The 21,915-nt window shown below is 41.2% G+C and overlaps 1 protein-coding gene and 1 non-coding gene across 14 annotated transcripts in view; one reads left to right on the plus strand and one right to left on the minus strand.

Moving 5' to 3' along the window:
* The first annotated feature begins 9,762 nt into the window (after window positions 1-9,762).
* Window positions 9,763-21,915, plus strand: part of RBM26 (RNA binding motif protein 26) — a 108,990-nt gene continuing 96,837 nt past the window's right edge. For 11 of the 13 annotated variants that reach the window (XM_066380697.1, XM_066380698.1, XM_066380699.1 and 8 more), the window contains exon 1: window positions 9,764-10,297. In XM_066380697.1, the coding sequence (XP_066236794.1) occupies window positions 10,227-10,297 (71 nt within the window). In that variant the 5' untranslated portion in view covers window positions 9,764-10,226. Of the gene's footprint in view, window positions 10,298-21,915 lie in introns of all 13 variants that reach the window. The other 2 variants (XM_066380706.1, XM_066380709.1) reach the window with 2 other exon arrangements.
* On the minus strand, window positions 14,358-14,433 carry TRNAP-AGG (transfer RNA proline (anticodon AGG)). Its single transcript has one exon. It is a non-coding gene; the product is annotated as a tRNA-Pro (tRNA).

The raw sequence follows: 21,915 nt of genomic DNA on the forward strand, positions 1-21,915 counted from the left end.
TTTCTTGACTTTAAAATGAGTATAAGAAAAATAACACCAACTTCATAAGACTGTCAAGGATTAAACAAAATAATGTATATAACTTTCCTAATACATCATGTATGTAGAACCTTGCAAAGAAAAAGTTGTTTCTTCTGAACTCAATAATACTTTATTTATATTTCTAATATGACACATATCAAATTATATTATAATAGCCTAGACTGGGAACTCTTTGCAGACAAGAACTTTGTTATTAATCTTCTGATTAAAAGAAAACCAATTCAGCTGGTCACTAAAATGTGAGGGAGGAACTAAAGTTTGAAACAGAAACCAGAACTTGCAAAAAAGTATTAAGACTCATAAAAAGAAAAAATTGTACAGAGCCATGACACACAAGGCAAACTAACACCAGCTCATTCAGACTAATGGTGTTCTAAAGAAGACCACAGACAAACTAATATAACAAGAGGACTGGTCGTTCTAGCAACCTCCTGACCAGTCTCTGCCAAGGCTATTCTATGACTAACTCTGTAGATATTCTCTAACTTCTACCTGTTGAAATGTTGAACTCTCCATGGTGTATATACTCCCTTGCTACAGCAAGCAAATTATCTATTGTATTTTAGATACTGGGAATAAAACAGTGAACGAAAAAGGCTTTTGCTTTCAAGGGGCTTAGTATTTCAATATAGTAGATAGACAAATACTAACAAAATAGTGTGATATAATTATAATAAAATAACTCCGGTGAACCTTCAGCCCAGTCAGGGAAGAGTTCCTGAAGGGAGTGAGTTTTAGAAGTCCTGAAGGGTGATAGGAGTTGGGTAAAGAACAAATACACATATGCATACATTTTGAAAGTCTGTACAAACTGCCACAGATGACAAATAGATGTAAATGTTACTATCCTGAGGAAAAAATATGTAATATTGTTGAAAACCATCTGTCAGTGATCTTTATGTCAAAATAATTTGAAGTGGGGTAAGGGAAGAAGATCAGAGTATCAATAAGATTGACCAGGAATCAATTATTGTAGAAACTGGATGGTAAGGAAGATTATACTTCTGCTTTTGTATAAATTTAAACTTTTCCATAATTTTTTTAAATTTATTAAGGCAAGGAGACTCAGAAAACAGAAAGATTGCTGCAAAAATCTAACAGACTGGCTAGGATACAAGTTCCTTGAGGGTAGAGACCTTGCATGTCTTATTTAGATCTTTATCTTCAGGGCCCGGAGAAGTTTATAGCACAGACTAGGCTCTCCTCTCAGTATTTATCTGTTTACTGAATGAACACTGGAGAACAAAACCCATAACCTGCGTGGGAGTCTGACAGCTCAGGCTAAGAGTCAAGAGTCCTGGGATCCTTTTCATCTGCCATGCTATAAACGACATTCCATTAGCTATTGTAAGGATAAATAACTCAAAAAAATCACCCCAAAAGATGGCAATGCCGATTCACAAATTTCATTTTGGAATTCCATCAGAAGCAGGTATTTACATGCTTCTATGCACATAATCCCTAGAGAGCTTCCATGGGGACTCTGCAATATCATTTCATTTCACTGCTTTTTTCCAACTGATATTTATTATGGAAATGTCTCTGTCCTTTAAGCCAAGAATCAGAGAGAGAAAACTATTTGTATGTATACCCTATACTCCCCTTCCCTTTTTTATTCTTTGGTTAAAACAAATGAGGGTGGAATAAACAATCCTTTGAAGAAGGTTCACTTCCATGTTTTGTTCTTGTTTCCTTAGTAGCTTTAGGACAAAACTGTTTTATACAATTAATGATGCAGAACCTGAATTAGGGCTTTTGAAATTCCAGCCCACTCTTACGGGGGGGGGGGGGGGGGGCTAGAGCCAGAGCAAAGGGAAAGGACTAACACGGAAACAACAGACATCAGGCACAATTAAAAACCCACATAAGACACTCTATAAAAGTTTTAAAGCTACATTGCCCAATTCTGGAGCCACTAGCAATGCATGGGTATTGAGCCTCTGTGATGAGGCTTGTTTGAATTGAGATGTGCTACAGTGTAAAATACATACTGGAATTCAAAGGCTTCATAAAAACAACAACAAAGAAAGTAAAATGTCTAAATAATTTTATATTATTTGCACAGTGAAATGATACTATTTTGGATAAATTGGGCTAAATAAAATATATTATTAAAGTTAATTTCACCGGTTTTTGTTTTTTTACTTTTTAAAAATGTGGCCATTAGGAAATTTAAAATTACATATGTGGTTCACACATATTTTCATTGGACAATGCTTTTCTAAAATGTAAGGACTTTACTCCATTATGGAACAAAGTAATGAACTCAGGGTTTTAACAGTACAACACATGGTCTTACCTTGTATTGTTTTGCTATATTTTAGACCCTTTCTATTAAAGTGCTGCCACAGTGTTCGCTTCGGCAGCACATATATAAAAGTACTATATGGAGTCATTATAATTGATTATCGGTATAAACAAAGTGTCCACCAAAGCATTGGTGATTGTCCGTCGAACTCTTTTTTACCAGAAAAAAAAAAAGATTTTACTCTGATCTTATTAAGGGAAAAATGATAGTACGTTCTCTGATCCCAGTTTACACTATTAGCTATTGCTAAAGTGTTTCTTCTTGAATTACCAAAGGACTTACTGCACCACAGCAACCTTTATTTTTCTAAGTTACCAGCATCTAGTCTTAAATGAGAAAATTATATTTGTTTTAACAAATTCTTTTGTGTGTGTGTGACAGAGACAGAGAGAGACAGAGAAAGGGACAGATAGGGACAGACAGACAGGGAGAGAGATTAGAAGCATCAATTCTTCATTGCAGCACCTTAGTTGTTTATTGATGGTTTTCTTATATGTGTCTTGACCCAGGGGCTACAGCAGACTGAATGACCCCTTGCTCAAGCCAGTGACCTTGGGCTCAAGCTGGTGAGCCTTGCTGAAACCAGATGAGCCTGCACTCAAGCCGGCAACCTCGGGGTTTCAAACCTGGGTCCTCCATGTCCCAGTCCGATGCTCTATCCACTGTGCTACCACCTGGTCAGGCCCCTTCAACATGTTTTTAATTCTATTTCTAGAGAAGTAAAATTTCTGGCATTTATTATGTTAAAGGTGATTTGCATCCCTTCTGTTTTTATTTAAAAATCCCCAAATTAAATTAAGCTTTGTATTTTAGATAGGCAGAGAGAGGGAGGGGAAAAGAAGCATTAATTTGTTGTTGTACTCAGTTGTGCATTTTTTTATTACTTCCTGTATGTGCCCTGACCCTGGATCAAAGCTTCAACCTGGTCATTTCTGGAGATAAAATAAGTGTGTGTGTGTTTATGCTTTCAGTTAATCCTGATATAATTAAAACCTTTCATTACTGTGCATCATATTTGAAATAAAATCTAGTTCAAAACCTTAACATGGCCCATGTTTACCTAACTTAACCTACAGCCACTTTCCCCCAAAACTCGATACCCTGCCATCTTTTTGCTTTTCTTTAAGATCCTGGCACGTCCTTACCTCTGAACATCCTACATATTATTATGTCAGCCTGGAATGTTCTTGTCTCTATTAGTTTCACATGGCTAACTTCTACTTATTATTCACTCCCTCTTTTTTTTTTTTTTTGGTATTTTTCTGAAGTGAGAAGCAGGGAGGCAGAAAGATTCCTACATGCACCCAACTGGATCCACGTGGCATGCCCACTAGGGGGCAATGCTCTGCCCATCTGGGGCATTGCTCTGTTGCCACTGGAGCCATTCTAGCACCTGAAGTGGAGACAATGGAACCATCCTCAGTGCCTGGGGCAACTTTGCTTCAATGGAGTCTTGGCTGTAGGAGGGGAAGAGAGAGATAGAGAGAAAGGAGACGGGGAAGGTGGAGAAGTAAATGGGGGCTTCTCCTGTGTGCCCTGACTGGGAATCATAGCTGGGACATCTACATGCTGGGCCAATGCTCTACCACTGAGCCAACTGGCCAGGGCTTCACTCTTCTTAATCATTTAAAATCATATCCTTAGAGAAGCCATGGTTGAAATTTTCTAGTCAAAATTATTATGATGGCTCCTATTTCTCTTTATTTTCTTTCATAATACTTAATATGATTTGTAATTATATATTTTTTCCTATATGATTTGTTAACTATCCCCCTTCCACATTAGGCTATAAGTCCCTTGGGGCAGATATCAATCTTTTTCGTCCATCACTGTATTTTCAGCAAGTATGTCTGAAACAGAACAGACCTTCAGTAAACATTTGTTGAAAAATGAATTGGAAAGACTCAAGTGCAAGAGTTTAAAATAGGAGATAAGAAAGTAACTGATGAAACAAGGTACTTAAGGAGGCCATAGGTGATTAAATTCAGAGCACCAGATGGAAAAGTACATGCACACTAAAAAATAAAGTGATAGGTACTGATTCAAAGATGGCCATTGAAAGTCAAAGGCTTGTTAAAATGTATGTCTTGAGAGAGAGATCATATTAAATGGAGGTGGCTAAGAGTGATTTCAGGGAAGTAAATTTTATTATTAATTATAATTAGCTAAATTTTATTATTAATTACAATTTTAAAAATTCATAACCACAGAATCAGATGATTTTTTTTTGTATTTTTTCTGAAGTGAGAAGTGGAGAGACAGAGAGACAGACTTCCGCATGTGCCCAACTGGGATCTACCCGACATGCCCACTAGGAGGCGATGCTCTGCCCATCGGGGCATCGCTCTGTTGCAACCAGAGTCATTCTGTTGCCTGAGGTGGAGGCCACGGAGCCATCCTCAGCATTTCAGCCAACTTTTGCTCCAGCTGCGGGAGGAGAATCAGCCAGGGCCCAGGATCAGATGATTTAACTTGTGTTACAGGTTGGGTTCTCTGGGAGCAGATGTTGAGATAGAGTTAGGAGTACAAAAGGTTTATTGGAGAGTTGCACTTGTGAAAGGAAAAGGAAGAAAGCAGTATTGAACAGGGAGAGCCATCACACTTTACAAGTCTGACAAAGATTCTATCATTCCAGTGTTAAGTAGATCCTTATTCTATGCCTTGCTTAGGCTTGGCTGAGGAAGGGCAAGAGGGAAAAACATTGCCTTGAAAATAGTGTAACTTCAGCTTGAAAGCTGAGAGAATCCAGAAGGAGTTAACAGCTAGAGGCTGTCAGCTAACCACATGCCTTGCACTTGAGCAGTGAGTTCTTCCTTAAAGGTATATCTGAGCAGTGCACCTCAGTGATTGCCAGATTAATATAGGATGTCAGTTCAATCCAAATTAATCTATAAATTGAATGAAGAATTTTTTAACCAAAGGTTCACATTTAGCTAAGTCAAATGTGAAAAAAAGAGCAAAGAGAAGGGATCTGCTCTATTATATATTAAGATAGTCTATAAGCCCTGGCCAGTTGGCTCAGTGGTAGAGTGTCGGCCCGGCATGTGGAAGTCCAGGGTTCGATTCTTGGCCAAGGCACACAGGAGAAGCACCCATCTGCTTCTCCACCCCTCCCCCTCTCCTTCCTCTCTGTCTCTCTCTTCCCCTGCCGCAGCCAAGGCTGCATTGGAGCAAAGTTGGCCCGGGCACTGAGGATGGCTCCATGGCCTCTGCCTTAGGCCCTAGAATGGCTCAGGTGGCATCAGAGAAACAGCCCAGATGGGCAAAGCATTGCCCACTAGTGGGCATGCTGGATGGATCCCAATTGGGCGCATGTGGGAGTCTGTCTGTCTGCCTCCCCGCTTCTCACTTCAGAAAAAAAAATACAAGATAGTCTATAAGATGACAGTAAATAAAACCATAGTACTGGTGTAGTCATAGACAGAGACCAATTGAAGAGGTCAGAACCAGAGCCACATGAAAATATGATAAGGGAAACATGAAGAGATGATAAAGATGGCATCAAAAGTCAATGGAGAAGGGACAGATTATTGAGTAGAATTATAAAAAAAAACTTGGTTTGCCACTTGGAGAAAAAATAAGATAGATTCCCCCACCTCACACTATATATTTGAATGTATTCCAGAGAGAAGGACCTAAATGTGATTCGCAGAAGAGAGTAATAAATGTAAAACACAAAGAGAAAAAAAATTGAGTATCTTTGTGATGGTGAAATGCAGATTGAGTTTTTAACAAAATCCACAAACACCATTGAGAATAATAAGATTGTGTCCATTAACAAAGAGAGAAAACTGGAATAACCTGAGGAGTTAAGTATACATACTGGAGAATTGTCCTAGGGGCAGGCAGCTAAGTAAACCATAAGGATATATATAGATTTATTAGGAGATATAACATTATGACTTACTTATCCAGAATATTTCCCCCTTGCATCTATTTTACTCTTAAAATGAAGTACATATCCTTCAATAAACATTTTTGAGTTCCAGACATTGTGCTAAGTGCAAGACATTTGAGGAGAAATAAACTTGAGTCCTGGTCCTTAAACAGCTCATAATCCAGGTAGAGAGACAGATAAAGAAACTAAATAAAATGTTTTATTCCTATTATACAGGTAGTAACCAAGAGTCAACTATCTTTGTTTAGGGCAACAGTAAGAAGCTAGTATCTGAGCAATGAGGAAAGTCATTCCAGGCAAAAGGAACAGCACTAAGAAAGCCACAGGGCTGAAAAAGAGCATGGTCTGTTGGAAAATGTCAGTAACCTAATAATGAACATTCTGAAATATCTGTTACTGAACAGAGAGAGTAGCCTATGGGGGTTGTTTTAGTCTTTTCCTACTAACACTGATTATCACATTAACTAATTATCACCTTCGAAGGCAAAGCCAAAGAAGATGAAACACTGAAGTAATGAGGGATAAATGTTGATGGTTAAGGAAGTAAAGCACGCCAGGCAGCACTGATGACAAACACTGAAACATTGATTAAGAGAAGGAAGAGACTGCTCTCAGCTTCATTGGTCAGGGAAGATTTCATGGAAGTGGTAGAGCTTCATTTGATCACTCAAAAATTAGAGAACTGAGACTTGACTCTATATATCAGGGATTGTGCTTGGAGCAGGAGACTCAAAACTATGGTCTATTAAGCAACAGATAATTAGATAATTGCAAAAAATGAAGCAATGAATGCTATAATAGAGGCAAACACAGGAAGACGGGAGAAAATCTCAGAGACACTCTTGCTTTAGAGCAGGGAGGCCAGGGATGAAGTTCCAAAAGTGATGCACTGATTTTGATGGATTTAGTAGGAGCCTGTCAAGTGAAAAGGAGGGAAACACATTTTACAATGGCTCAATTTGATGAGAACACACCTCTTTTAAGGAATATGAAATATGTCAGGATGGCTGGATCAAAGGCTGAAAGGCAATGTAATAAGTTTCTAAGGCAAATGGGAAGGGGTTTGATTATGAAAGGCCTTTTACAGGAAGTTAAAGAATTTGGATTTTTATCCTGAAGACAATGTGGGAGTTGATGAAGACATGATTTACCGTATTTCCCCATGTAAAAGATGCTCCCATGTATAAGACACACCTTAATTTTGGGATTCGAAATTTGAAAAAAAATGTATTACATAAAGTTACTGAACTAAAGTTTTATTCATCACAAAATTCATACAACTCAAGTGGGAAATGCAAGTAAAAAAAACTACAACTACTGTTTAAGATGCACCCAGTTTTTAGACCCCAAATTTTTTGAAATATGGTGTCTTATACATGGGGAAATATGGTAGAGCCAAGTTTCACAATGATTTCTATTAAAGGCAATGATGATGTAGGCAACTGAATATGAACCAATATGGGGCAACCTAAGAGGAAGAGAGATTAAAAGTCTGTTGCTATTGTTTAGGGAAAATAAGAGATGACTTCAAACATACACCAGCAGTAGTATTAGGAGAGAAGGCTGTATAAGGTTTGAGTTGCCAGAAAGAAGTAAGTAAAGACACTTCCTGTGGAAATAATGTGAATAAATGTTTGGAAAAGTGGAGGGTAAGTAAATCAATTTACCTGGAGTATACAGTATTTGACAGGAGAGCAATTATTTGCTTTGGAAGTCTGAAACAAATGGCCAGAATTATGGAAGAGTTGATGATGAGGTTGAAAACCTGACCAGGCAGTGGTGCAGTGGATAGAACATTGGACTGGGATGTGGAGGACCCAGGCTCAAGACCCCGAGATCGCCAGCTTGAGCACAGGCTCATCTGGTTTGAGCAAAGCTCACCAGCTTGAGCCCAAGGCCGCTGGCTTGAGCAAGGGGTCACTCAGTCTGCTGTAGCCCCCTGGTCAAGGCACATATGAAAAAGCAATCAATGAACAACTAGGTGCTGCAACAAAGAGTTGATGCTTCTCATCTCTCCCTTCCTGTCTTGTCTGTCCCTCTCTCTGACTCTATCTCTGTCACACAAAAAAGAATATCACTTTTTCCCTAGCAATATTAACTTTATAAATTATTTTTTATTGCAATAAAATACACATAACATAAATTTATCATTTAATCACCTTTGAGTGTACAGTTCTATGGCTTTAAGTACGTTCATATTGTGAACCATTGACACAGCCCATCTCTAGAACTTTTGCATCATACCAAACTAAAACTATTTACCCATTAAAAAATAATTCCCAATTCTTCCCTACCTCTCCCACCCCTGGCAATTATTATTATATATACTTTTTGTCTCTAGAAATTTGGTTACTTTAGGTACCACACAGAATTGGTCATACAATATTTGTTCTTTTGTTTGGCTTATTTCACTTAGCTAAATTGCTTTAATCAACACTCTGGTCATTCTCTAGCTGTATTTTCATTTGTATCCTATCCTAAACGCTGTATTTTAAAACAAATGTCTAGTTTTTCTTGATAATCTTCTCCATTTACTGCTTAAGGACCCTTCACTCCAGGAAATTATAAACTTAGCGTTCTAACGACAATTTAGTGTCTGCCACAAGTAAATTTTTACTGGTCTACTTATTCTAAGTGTCTATATCGTGAATTGTTTTCATTTCATCATAGTTTAAGGGCATTAGACCTTTTGCAAAATTCCACCTAGTGCCTTCATGGTAGTAAATAATAGCAAATAGAACGACTTGGGTAGAAATCAAACTTATTTGACCACCCAGGAGAAGGGAAGTTAGTTGATTTGGAATGCTGATATAAAGGCTTTCTTTTGGGACCATGTAATTTCCCTACTTGGGGCTGAATCGCTCTAAATAAAGACACAAACACTTTTAACTTTAGCAGGGGAAAAGCCAGACCCCTTCAGATGGTTGTAAATTATGTCAGAACCGTCAAGGTTATCTCACCTTTCATTTGAGGTACCCCCTCAATTAATGCTCAGCCAACAAGCCGAGTAATTTGGGACAAGATACTAACCCTCCGGATGTAGCAGTGGGTTAGGTTGGACCGGCCCGTGCTTCCCAAAGCACATCCCAGCACACACAGAATGTGGTACTTCAGGACACAGGCACACGGAGAGCGTAGTCCAGCGCAGCACAACCTGAACCCACCAGCGCCCGCGAGTCCCGCCACACACTGGGGGGGTGCCCCGGCCCCCAGGTACGTTTCGGCTGACGTGCCATGACCGTCATTACAGAGGACGAGCTGGGGCTCCTGCTGGTTCTGAAATCATCGCTCTTTCCCTCCTAGTAAACAAACAAACCAACCAACCAAAAAAAACCCCTTTATTCTTTTAGGGAACTGAAGGGTAAATAGGTACAAAAGCCGCAAGCTACTCAAATACGAAAAAAAACCCTGCAAAAGAACTGCTGAACTTCTAGGGTTCGCTATCCGCGAACCTTACGTGTCTTCCCAGCAGGCTCCGGGAGTCATCGCGAGACTTCGTCGATTCTCGCGAGAGTTACCGGCAGCCATCTTCTTGGGGGTACTGGGAGCCGGGAAGACCCCCGGAATCCTTCCCATTGAGCTGCTCTTCGTCTTTGCTTTCTTCAATTTAGCCTCTTCTGTGTTACCGACAAGCACCTGGTTCCGAGGCTGAGAGAAAGCCCGGGTCGGGACGCTTGTCTCACTCTCGGTTCCGAAAGATTTGCTGGGGTGGAGAGAAGGGGGAGGGCCCGGGCAAGCCGTTGCTGCCTCAGCCCGGGCCGGGGCCCGGGGAGGGGGAGCTCCTGGCATCCCGTGGACTCGCGGCCTGCGGCGGTCCCCGCAGAGCTGTTCCTCCATCCCGGCTCGCGGGAACCTGCCACCGGCGCCTCCCACCGCGGCCCACGCGGGCGGCGCGCGGAGGAGGGGGCGGGGGCAGCGGCGGCCGTAGCGGCCGCGACCTGCGCGGGCGGAGTGTGACGGGCCTCGCGGCCGCTGTGGATGGTTTCTAAAATGATCATTGAAAACTTCGAGGCACTGAAGTCCTGGCTCAGCAAGACTCTCGAGCCCATGTGAGTATCCCGGGCCACCCGCTTGCGGGGGTGGAAGCGGGAGATAGGCGGACACAGAGCTGTGCAGTGTCCCCAACTGCCTGCGGTGGAGGCCGAGGCGTGAACAGCGGTCCCGGGCACTGTTTTCTCCTCCTCTTCCACCATCCTTCCCAGGTTCTGCACATCCGCGAAAGCTTTTATCTTGTTTCTGAGTAGGTTCTTGAACCGTTGTCTTTCTCTCGTTTTCCCGTTATTTGTAGACCGACCACCAGCCCACACACCACACACACACACACACACACACCACACACCACACACATTTGCTCAGGGTCCCCAAATCAGTTTCTTTCTTTTCTCTCTCTCTTTTTCTTTCTCTTCTGTTTTTAGTGGATCTGAGCATAAACCCCTGTCCACAGACTCTCTTAAGCATGTTTTTATAAACGAAGTGAATGGCCCTTATTAGGGGTTTGGCTAGTTCTAGTCTAAGCCACTTCGCTTTTACCTAAATACTATTCCTGAAAGAAAGGCCACGTCTCCCATGTGCTGTCCGACTCATGGGCACCTCTCTTAACTGGTTGAAGATGTAACAGGTGCTGAGGGTTTTAGTAAAATTCCCTTTTCTCACCTACCTGTTCGTTAGCTTGGAGAGGAGGAAGAAAATGCAACCTATCCATATGGAATATTTATCAGTTTTAAAAACTGGGATACTATAGAATGGCTGTGTGTGTATTTTGGAGGAGGGGGTTCAGTGTGCTGTAGTGCTTTAGATTGGTAACATTGAGGAGTGTTTTAAAGATTTATTTTTGAAAACGTAAAACATATCATGGGTCAAGAGCTTTATTAAAATTGGTTGATTTACAATAAACAACTTAGGATGCATTGGGGAAAATCCACTCATTCAGTAAATTTATTAAGCATCAACCAGGTATTGTGGGGAGCTTTGGGGATGGAACTTTCAAATTCTAAAGTCGACAAGACAATATAAATAAATAACTTCAGATAATAATAGGGGCAATGAGAGTTGTAACAATAGAGGATAATGTACTAGAGTGATTAGAAGGCCTCTCAGAGGAGGTGACATTTGAGCAACACCTTAGGAGAAGAAACCATTTGTGGGAAAGTCTGGAAGAAGAATGTTTTGTACAGAAGGCATAGCAAGTGCAATGGCCCTGTAGCAGAAATACACTGCTAGGGGATCAGGGAACGTGCAGATAGATACTCCAGTATTTTCAGCCTTTTGTATAGTGCATTTTCACCAATGAAATAAAAAAAAAGTTGGTTTTACATCTCATTTGCATAATTGCCAACTTTCTTTGACTTGTTTGCTTTTCTGAGGTTCTTGTTTAATAAAATCATGCTTTTTTATTGCTTCATATTAATTTTGAAATATCTTATAATTTTTGTGAGCAGTGTATTTAAAACCATGGAATTGTGGTAGATTTCCTATGCAAATGGTAGATAAGGAAGAGAAAGAGAGCCGAGGTCTGAGGTTGGAAGAAAATTGGGATATATGTCATTAAAGAGTGTATGACTCAAGAGGCAAGTTGTCTATTTGATAGGGTGCTGCAGAATGGATGAAAAATATGGTGGCAGATGAATGGCCTTCAGATTTGGCAAGGTAGAAATCATTGGTGACCTTAGCAGAAATAGTGTCACGGAGTGGGGTGGTGCAGATAAAAGCCCTATTTCAGATGATTAGGAGAGTGAGCATCAGTGTGGTGTAGTGGTGAGATGAAAAACTCTGGGGCCAGAATGGCTGGCCTTGAGTTCTGCCTCTGCCATTTGCCAGCTTTATAATATTGGGAAAGTTACTTAAACTCAGTGCCTCTGTTTCTTCATCTCTAAATGGAGAAAATAATGAATATATATTAAAATCTTCGAACACTGCTTGGTTTATAATTAGTACTGTATTAGATGATCAGAAAACTTTAAAAAATGTTAGGCAAAATAGTATTCCTTTTTTTAAGCCTCCAGTTTTTGAATTATCAACTTACTACCATTTCTCTTTTTTCCATTAACCTAAAAGATTAGTTATAATTACTTAGTGTGTATGCTTAACAGTTTTTATTTAGTTTTAATAAAGCATATTCCAGATATCATGTTGTTGATTCAGATGACTAGCACTGCAGTCATTACTGTTGAAATAAATGAGGCACTAACAGTGTAGGAATTGGGATTGGTTATTTTATAACATACATTGATGTGGTAAAAATTGAACCTTTATTCAAGTTCCTGCCCCTTTAATTGCATTTCAGGTAAATTCTTTTAGATGATGAGTTTTCAAGCTGATTACAATTATTTAAGACCTTCAGTTTCTAACCTTGATTTTGTGAAACATTAAGATGGATTCGTTATCTGCAGGGATTTTTTTTTTTTTGCTTTATTTTAAAGCTAAATAATTGCCAAATAGCACCTATTTGAGGGAGGAACATTTGAAGGACTAAGAGGAAGATGTACCTCAAATTTATATGGAACTTTTTAGGTACTTGTGCTAGTTATAGTCACTAAGGCATCTCATGATTTTTGACTTGCCTCGAATTTTTAATGTAGCATTAATTCAGCAAACATTTATTGAGCACTTACTAATCTACTCGGTCCTAAGTGATGTGTTTGATATTGGAAAAATAGTAGGAAACAAGACATGAAATAACCTTTTTTTTCTTTTTTCTGAAGCTGGAAACGGGGAGAGACAGTCAGACTCCCGCATGCGCCGGACCGGGATCCACCCGGCACGCCCACCAGGGGCAACGCTCTGCCCACCAGGGGGCGATGCTCTGCCCCTCCGGGGCGTTGCTCTGCCGCGACCAGAGCCACTCTAGTGCCTGGGGCAGAGGCCAAGGAGCCATCCCCAGCACCTGGGCCATCTTTGCTCCAATGGAGCCTTGGCTGCGGGAGGGGAAGAGAGAGACAGAGAGGAAGGAGGAGGGGGTGGAGAAGCAAATGGGCGCTTCTCCTATGTGCCCTGGCCGGGAATCGAACCCAGGTCCCCCGCATGCCAGGCCGACGCTCTACCGCTGAGCCAACTGGCCAGGGCTGAAATAACCTTTTTCATATTGTTTACCATTTAGCAGAGAAGACAGGTATTGAACAAGTAATCACAAGAGTAGTGAGTATTAAGTCCAAAATGTTGTCAAAATATATGTTTAGAAGGTCAGGAAAGGCATTTCTGGCGTGATAACATTTGATCTCAGCCTGGAAGGAAGAGCATGGGGCAAAACGATGGGAATGGAGAGCTGTGAGAGCAATCTAGGTTTTGGAGATCAGATTAAACGAAGGTCTTAAAATGAAAGGAAAAAAGTGTCTTGGATGAACTGAAGAAAATTGGGAGAGGAGCAGGGGGAAGAACAGCATTGGATAGCTCCAGAGAGAGGAGCCAGGTCACATGACTTTGTTGAGTCATGCTAAGCATTTTGGATGTCACTGAAGGATAGTAGGAAGACAGTGAAGGGTTTAGGGCAGGAGAGTTTTCAGGTATTTAAAACAAAAATAGCTTGTTTGCAGTTTCAGCATGAAATAAAATTGGATAAATCTGTATTTTAGTAGATTACAAGGCCTGTAGGTGTATCAAGGTTCTGAGCTTTTTTTTTCATAAATTATTGAAAATGCAAGTGTTAAAATTGACATCTTGAAATAAGAATGATTTTTTGTTCTCAAACATTTGCTTAATCATACTCGCTAATAATAAAATTAAATGTTGGTCTTTAACATTCATTTCTTTTGTGAGGTCCTGGAAAAAACATGGTTTTTAATCAATTTTTCCATCTTTTTTTTTTTGTTGTTTTTTTTGTTTTTTGTATTTTTCTGAAGTTGGAAATGGGGAGGCAGTCAGACTCCCGCATGCACCCGACTGGGATCCATCTGGCATGCCCACCAGGGGGCGAAGCGGCGAAGCTCTGCCCATCTAGGCTGCTGCTCTGTTGCAGCCAGAGCCATTCTAGCACCTGAGGCAGAAGCCACAGAGCCATCCTCAGCGCCCGGGCCAACTTTGCTCCAGTGGAGCCTTGGCTGCGGGAGGGGAAGAGAGAGACAGAGAGGAAGGAGAGGGGGAGGGGTGCAGAAGCAGATAGGCTCTTCTCCTGTGTGCCCTGGCCGGGAATCGAACCCGGGACTCCTGCACCCTAGGCCGATGCTCTACCACTGAGCCAACCGGCCAGGGCTCATCTTTGTTTTTTAAACAAATGGTTTCCTGATCTATTTTAAACCTTTCTGTGAGTTTACACATCACTAATTGTGGTACTTTTATAAAATCATGGACATTTTTAGCTGAAGGGAAACCTCAAGATCTAATCAAACCCCTTGGTTTTTCAGAAAATAAAGTTGGAATGCAGACATTTATTGATGGGCCCAGATTTTGTAAGTTTAGTAGTAAAGGACAGAATGACAAGTTCTGTGTTCTTGCTACTACTGTTATGGCAGTGTGTTGTGTGGTGGAAAGAAAATAAGTTTTGTGTCCACATAGACCAGTGTTCAAATCTTAGTTCTGCCACTTACTGAGTCATCTAGGCAGGTGAACCTCCCCTTTCCTTATTAGTATGTATAATAATAGAAAGAATTATACTTGTTACTTTAGTTGACAGGATTGAATGAGGCACATTTTTTTTTTTTCCTGAAGCTGGAAACAGGAGAGACAGTCAGACAGACTCCCGCATGCGCCCGACCGGGATCCACCCAGCACGCCCACCAGGGGCGATGCTCTGCCCACCAGGGGGCGATGCTCTGCCCCTCCGGGGCGTCGCTCTGCCGCGACCAGAGCCACTCTAGCGCCTGGGGCAGAGGCCGAGGAGCCATCCCCAGCGCCCGGGCCATCTTTGCTCCAATGGAGCCTTGGCTGCGGGAGGGGAAGAGAGAGACAGAGAGGAAGGAGGGGGTGGGGGTGGAGAAGCAAATGGGCGCTTCTCCTATGTGCCCTGGCGGGGAATCGAACCCAGGTCCCCCGCACACCAGGCCGACGCTCTACCGCTGAGCCAACTGGCCAGGGCTGAATGAGGCACATTTTTTAAGGTTATTCTTCCTTCCTTCCTTAAATACTGGTTGATTAAACACAAATAAGTTCCATTACTATTGCAACAGTTGACTATTATCACTATTATTGCTGCTGCCACTACCACATAACATTTGTATGCATTGATAAAAGTTTTCAAAGTTCTATGAGGTAAGCATTTTTACCTCCATTTTGCAAGTGATGACACTGAGGCCCTGAAGCACAAAGTTGAGGTTACTTGCCCAGAGTCACAGAGTTAGCTATCGCATGTGACTTAAACAGTAATTCAAACTAAAGCTTTTTGACTGTAGAGTCATGTCCGCCCCCTTCCCCAGCTAGAATTGGGGAGGCAGTCAGACAGACTCCTGCATGTGCCCTACCAGGATCCAACAGGCATGCCCACCAGGAGATGATGCTCTGCTCATCAGGGGCATTGCTCCGTTTCTGCCAGAGCCATTCTAGTGCCTGAGGTGGAAGTCATTGAGCTGTCCTCAGCGCCCGGGCCAACCTTGCTCTAATGGGCCTTGGCTATAGGAGAGGAAGAGAGAGATAGAGAGAAAGGAAAGGGGGAGGGTGGAGAAGCAAATGGGTGCTTCTCCTGTGTGCCCTGACTGGAATCGAACCTGGGACTTACACTCGTCGAGCTGACATTCTACTGCTGAGCCAAGTGGCCAGGACCTGGAGTCATGTTTTTATTTTATTTTTATTTTTTTATTTTATTTTTTTTTTCATTTTTCTGAAGCTGGAAACAGGGAGAGACAGTCAGACAGACTCCCGCATGCGCCCGACCGGAATCCACCCAGCACGCCCACCAGGGGGCGATGCTCTGCCCACCAGGGGGCGATGCTCTGCCCATCCTGGGCGTGGCCATGTTGCGACCAGAGCCACTCTAGCGCCTGAGGCAGAGGCCACAGAGCCATCCCCAGCGCCTGGGCCATCTTTGCTCCAATGGAGCCTTGGCTGCGGGAGGGGAAGAGAGATTACTCTTTTTTTTTTTATTTACAGAGACAAAGTCAGAGAGAGGGATAGACAGGGACAGACAGACAAGAACAGAGAGATGAGAAACATCAGTTATTAGTTTTTCATTGCGTGTTGCGACACCTTGGTTGTTCATTGATTGCTTTCTCATATGTGCCTTGACCACGGGCCTTCAGCAGACCGAGTAACCCCCTACTAGAGCCAGTGATCTTGGGTCCAAGCTGGTGAGCTTTGCTCAAACCGGATGAGCTCGTGCTCAAGCTGGCGACCTCAGGGTCTCAAACCTGGGTCTTCCGCATCCCAGTCTGGCGCTCCATCCACTGCGCCACTGCCTGGTCAGGCTTACTATTACATTTTTGTAGTGATAGCTGCTATTGTAAAGGAGCAAGGTTCTAAGGTGGCTTGGTTATCAGTGTAAGAGTTCAAGAAAGAAACCACCTGACCTGTGGTGGCACAGTGGCTAAAAGGTCGACCTGGAATGCTGAGGATGCCCATTCAAAACCCTGGGTTTGCCTAGTCGAGGCACATGCCAGAAGCAGCTATGAGATAATGCTTCCAGTTCCTCTCTCTAAAATCAATAAATAAAATCTTAAAAAGCACCCAAAAACCTCTTTAGAGTTTTTGTAGTGTTTCCCATTTCACCCACACTTGTTACTGTAACTTTTTCACCACATTAATATGTATTTTTATTCCTATTTTACAGGAGGAACTGAAAGGTGATCATTTTACTCCTGAATTTTACTCCTTTTTCTTTCGTTTGATCTTTCCCTTTCTACATCCTCCTTTGGGCATAGAAAGTCAGTCTTCCATTCTTTAAGGAAGAAAAACTCAGTAGTAACAGCAGCAAAAAAAACCCCAAAAAACAAAAACCCAAAAATAAATAATAATTTTCCTTTAGTCACTTGAATCCTAGCTCTTTTATTTCTTGAAATTTATTCAGTCTTTAATTTTTCACTCATTTGCCTCCAGCTGTTTATTTCTTAATGCTTTACGATATAGTTTTTTGTGCTTATATTCAGCCAAAATTGCTTTCTTCAGTGTTACCAATGATTTATGTTTGCTAAGTGTAAAGGTTTTATATAAACTTTATATTCATTTTATTTCTTTATTTTTCCTCATGAGAGGAGGGGAGTTAGACAGATTCCCGCATATACCCTGACGAGGATCCACCCTGCAACCCCTGTCTGGGGCCATACTCACAACTGAGCTATTTTTAGTACTTGAAGCTGATAGGCTCTACAGAAGCTATCCTCAGTACCTGGCTGATGTGCTGGAACCAATTGAGCCCTGGCTACAGGAGGGAAAGAGAGAAAGAAAGAGAAGAGGGGGGTGGTGGGTGGGCATGCAGGTGGTTGTTTTTCCTGTGTGCCCTGACTGGGAATTGAACCTGGGACATCTACATGCCGGGCCAGTGCTCTACCACTGAGCCAACCAGCCAGGGCCTAATTTTATATTCTTTGACTTGTGTGTATAGCATTAGACAATGTTGATGTGGCCTTTTTTGTTTTTTAAACTTTTGAGGTCTTGATTTCCTAATACCTTGGTTCTCTTTCTTCTCAAATCAGTTCTATTCCCTTTAGTTCTTTTTCTTGCCTTTTATATTTTGCTAGTTTTGTTCTATGACTTTTTTTTCCTTCAGCCATTTTTACCCCTGCCATGTCATTCACATCATTCCCGTGGATGGTTTCTATTATAATCTCTGCAATCTTAAAAAAATTTTTTGTGTTGTCGAGTCTTTGAAAGTTTAAAGACTTCTTTTCTCTGGATGTTACATATACTGCATACACATTTACATTGAATTTCAGAGCTTTTCCAAGAGAGCCTCTACTCTATGCATTTATTTGACTTAACTATTCTTCAAAGCCTTAAGCTCTTATCTCTAATTTAGTTGTATATCTACTTGGTTCTCTTATCTGAAATTCATACTATACTTATGAAAATAAATGTTCTCTGAATTCATTTATTTTGTATTTTTCCGAAGCTGGAAATGGGGATAGACAGACAGACTCCCGCATGCGCCCGACCGGGATCCACCCGGCACGCCCACCAGGGGGCGTCGCTCTGTCGCGACCAGGGCCACTCTAGCGCCTGGGGCAGAGGCCAAGGAGCCATCCCCAGCGCCCAGGCCATCCTTGCTCCAATGGAGCCTCGCTGCGGGAGGGGAAGAGAGAGACAGAGAGGAAGGAGAGGGGGAGGGGTGGAGAAGCAGATGGGCGCTTCTCCTGTGTGCCCTGGCCGGGAATCGAACCTGGGACTTCTGCACGCCAGGCCGACGCTCTATGACTGAGCCAACTGGCCAGGGCCTGAATTCATTTATTTTCATTTCGTTTTTTTCAAATTAATTTAGTTGTGACCTAAGGAACATCCAAATCTGTTGAGAATGTTTATTTTTAAGAGCTTGAATCAAACCAGTGTCATTGCCAGGAAGGAAGATCTCAAATGCTCCAAGAATAAGTTTTGCAGTTTCTTTATATTTGGAATTAGGGAAGGAACAGAAGGATGATTGCATAAAGGTGGGCAAAAGTAAGGTGCAAGATAGTTAAAATTTGTGCTCCTTTAAAGGGTGGTTTTTCAGGAGTCTTGAAAAGAGGATTACTTTTGGCATTTCAAAGGTTTGTTAACCTAAATGCACAGGAATAATGGACAGGACTTGCTTAAAACCTTTCACTAAAGAAGTTATATACCAGGTGTGACTGCCCCCCATGACCCTACCCAGTTAGAAATTTATGATCAGATCACTCATTGAGGTTCCTTTTCATCATTGACTTGTCATTTTTATTTTAGAACCCCCTTTTTGTCCACAGTTTCACCATTTGGTCCAAAAGATGCATTAATGCCCAACCTTTTGGTCAGATTGTGTGGTCTCAGCACTAGGAATTCTCAGTATCGATGTCAAGTTGAATTGCTGGATCATGGGGAAAGGGGCAGTACTTTAAGCATGAGATGTGAGTTGAGGCTGAATTTTCCCAAAAGGGAAGGGCAGGTAAATGAAAGCCAGTCAGGTCTTATGGCCTTTGTTGTAAAAAGACACCCTGGGTTATTTCTTTTCTTCTTCCTCTTCTGGATTATTTCTACCCTGTGTACTATCATGATTTGAGTTTTTGCAGTGTTAAATTTTTTCTGTATTTTGTATCTAGTATAACTTTTACATAAGCCATAAAAGATTATTAAAAGTTAAACATGGAGCCATGGCTGGTGGTTCAGTGGGTAGAGCGTCAGCCTGGCGTATGGATGTCCTAGGTTCGATTCCTGGTCCAGGCACACAGGAGAAGCGACCATCTGCTTCTTCCCCCACTGCCTTACTCTTTTCTCCCTCTTCTCCTCTCGCAGCCAGTGGCTCCATCGGTTCAAGCGTTGCCCTGGGTTCTGAGGCTAGCTTCATTGGAGCATATCATCAGCCTCAGGTACTAAAAATAGCTCAGTATTTGAGGATTGTTCTCTGATGGGGGTTGTTGGGTGAATCCTGGCTCGGGGCACATGTGGGAGTCTTACTATCCCCTCCTCTCACCTAAAAAAAAAATCTTAAGTTGGAGGATATAGAAAAATCCAAAGAACAAGTAAAACTATTGTTATGATTAATATTAGCAGACAGGTAAAGACAAAATAGTTTCAGAATTCAGCATCAGTCTGTAAGTATATATATGCCTTGTTGATAATTTGGAATGCCTGTCTCCTTCTAATGTCAGTGGCTTCTCAGGAGTTTATGATGTCTATTGTAGGCAGAGATGGGGATAGATGTCCATTCATGGTTAGGCACCAGATAAGGTCTCTTCCTATGAAGTTAGAATCTTTTATTCGGTATCTTTTCCAATAAGCAAATCTCTAGGTGGCAGTCGATGATATTTAAAGTCTTTCTCTTGGGAGATCACTGTGAAAGGAAGTATTTACTAATTTGGCATTTTCTTAAAGTGTCTTTATCAGACTGTGGCAATTACATAAGATGGCTTCTTGCAATGCTAGCTTATAAGTTTCTTCATTTAAGTTCAGCTTAAATGTCCCAACTATTAATTTACAGCCATTGTTTACTTATACAGTATACCCTACAAGTTTTTTCATCACTTGTTTTTTAATGTGTCCCATACAATTCAACATAAAAAGCAAGTCTGATTATTTTTAAATTTCTGCTTTGTAGGGAGAAAAGACATCTTTTTAGGTCTTCCAGGGTCCCTTCTGAAACACAGTAAAGTTATTCCTACATATGTTGAGATTTCAACTCTTAAAACCTCAATTCCTAAAGAAAATTAAGAGGTCAAGTTTATGAAGACTTTATCGGCTTTAGAAATATAGGCTCTTTTTACATTTTATTTTTTTATATATATTTTTTATTGAATTTATTGGGGTGACATTGGTTAATAAAATTATATCAGTTTCAGGTGTACAGTTCTATAAAATATCATCTGTATATTGCATTGTGAGTTCACCACCCCAAGTCAAGACTCCTTTTATCACCATTTATCCCCTCTTCACCCTCTCCTACCTTCCCCCACACCTCTTTTCCTCTGGAAATCACCATATTGTTGTCTCTATGAGTTCTTTTTTTTTTTTTTTTTGTTTAATCCCTTCATATTTTTCACCCAGACCTCCAACCCTCCTCCCCTCTAATAGCTGTTAGCCTGTTCTCTGTATCTATGAGGTTTTATGTTGTTCATTAGATTCCACATGTAAGTGAAATCATTTGGTATTTGTCTTTCTTTGACTGGCTTATTTCACTTAGCATAATATTCTCTAGGTCCATCCATGCTGTTGCAAAATAAGATTTCATTCTTTTTTTTACAGCTGAATTATACTCCATTGTGTAAATCAGTGGTAGTCAACCTGGTCGCTACCGCCCCCTAGTGGGCGTTCTAGCTTTCATGGTGGGCGGTAGCAGAGCAACCAAAGTATAAATAAAAAGATTTAACTATAGTAAGTTGTTTTATAAAGATTTATTCTGCCAAATTTAGCGAAAATCCGACATAAAGTACTTGGTGTAGGTAGTTATTATATGCTTTAACTTGCTGTAACTCTGCTTTATAAATTTTATAAAGTTACTTCCCTACTTTATAAATCACCATTACTGTGGAACCTGTGGGCGGTTAGAAAATTTTACTACTAATGGAGATACAAAAGTGGGTGGTAGGTATAAAAAGGTTGACTACTGCTGGTGTAAATGTACCATAGCATTTTATCCACTCATCTCCTAATGGGCAGTTTGGCTGATTCCAAATCTTGGCTATTGTTGGCATGTTTGAAGTTGTCTGAGGGGCTCCTTACACCAATAGTTTTCAACCACCTGTGTGCCGACTGGTTGTCCGTCCACGAGTTAACCACCCTGATGTTGTATGAAAATTGTAATCTATAATTATTGTGTGTATAATCTTCATACACACAGTACAACATCAGGGTGGTTAACTCTTGTGGACCCGTGGTTGAAAAGTACTCCCTTACAGTATCCTCATTACTTTGTATTTGTATGTGTGTGTGTTTTGTCCTGGCTAGGTGTTTTTGTTTCCTTTGTTCCAGATCACTGATTTGATTCTTGGCTTCATCTACTACTGTTCCCTTGTAAATGATTCATTTCAGTTAGTGTATTCTTCATTTCTGACTGGTTCTTTTTTATGCTGTTTAGGTTCTGAGTTAATTGAGCATCCTTACAAGCAGTGCTTTGCACTCTGCATCTAGTAGATTTTTTGTCTCCATT

Source organism: Saccopteryx leptura, chromosome 4, assembly GCF_036850995.1.
Source record: "Saccopteryx leptura isolate mSacLep1 chromosome 4, mSacLep1_pri_phased_curated, whole genome shotgun sequence".
Classification (NCBI taxonomy): domain Eukaryota; kingdom Metazoa; phylum Chordata; class Mammalia; order Chiroptera; family Emballonuridae; genus Saccopteryx; species Saccopteryx leptura.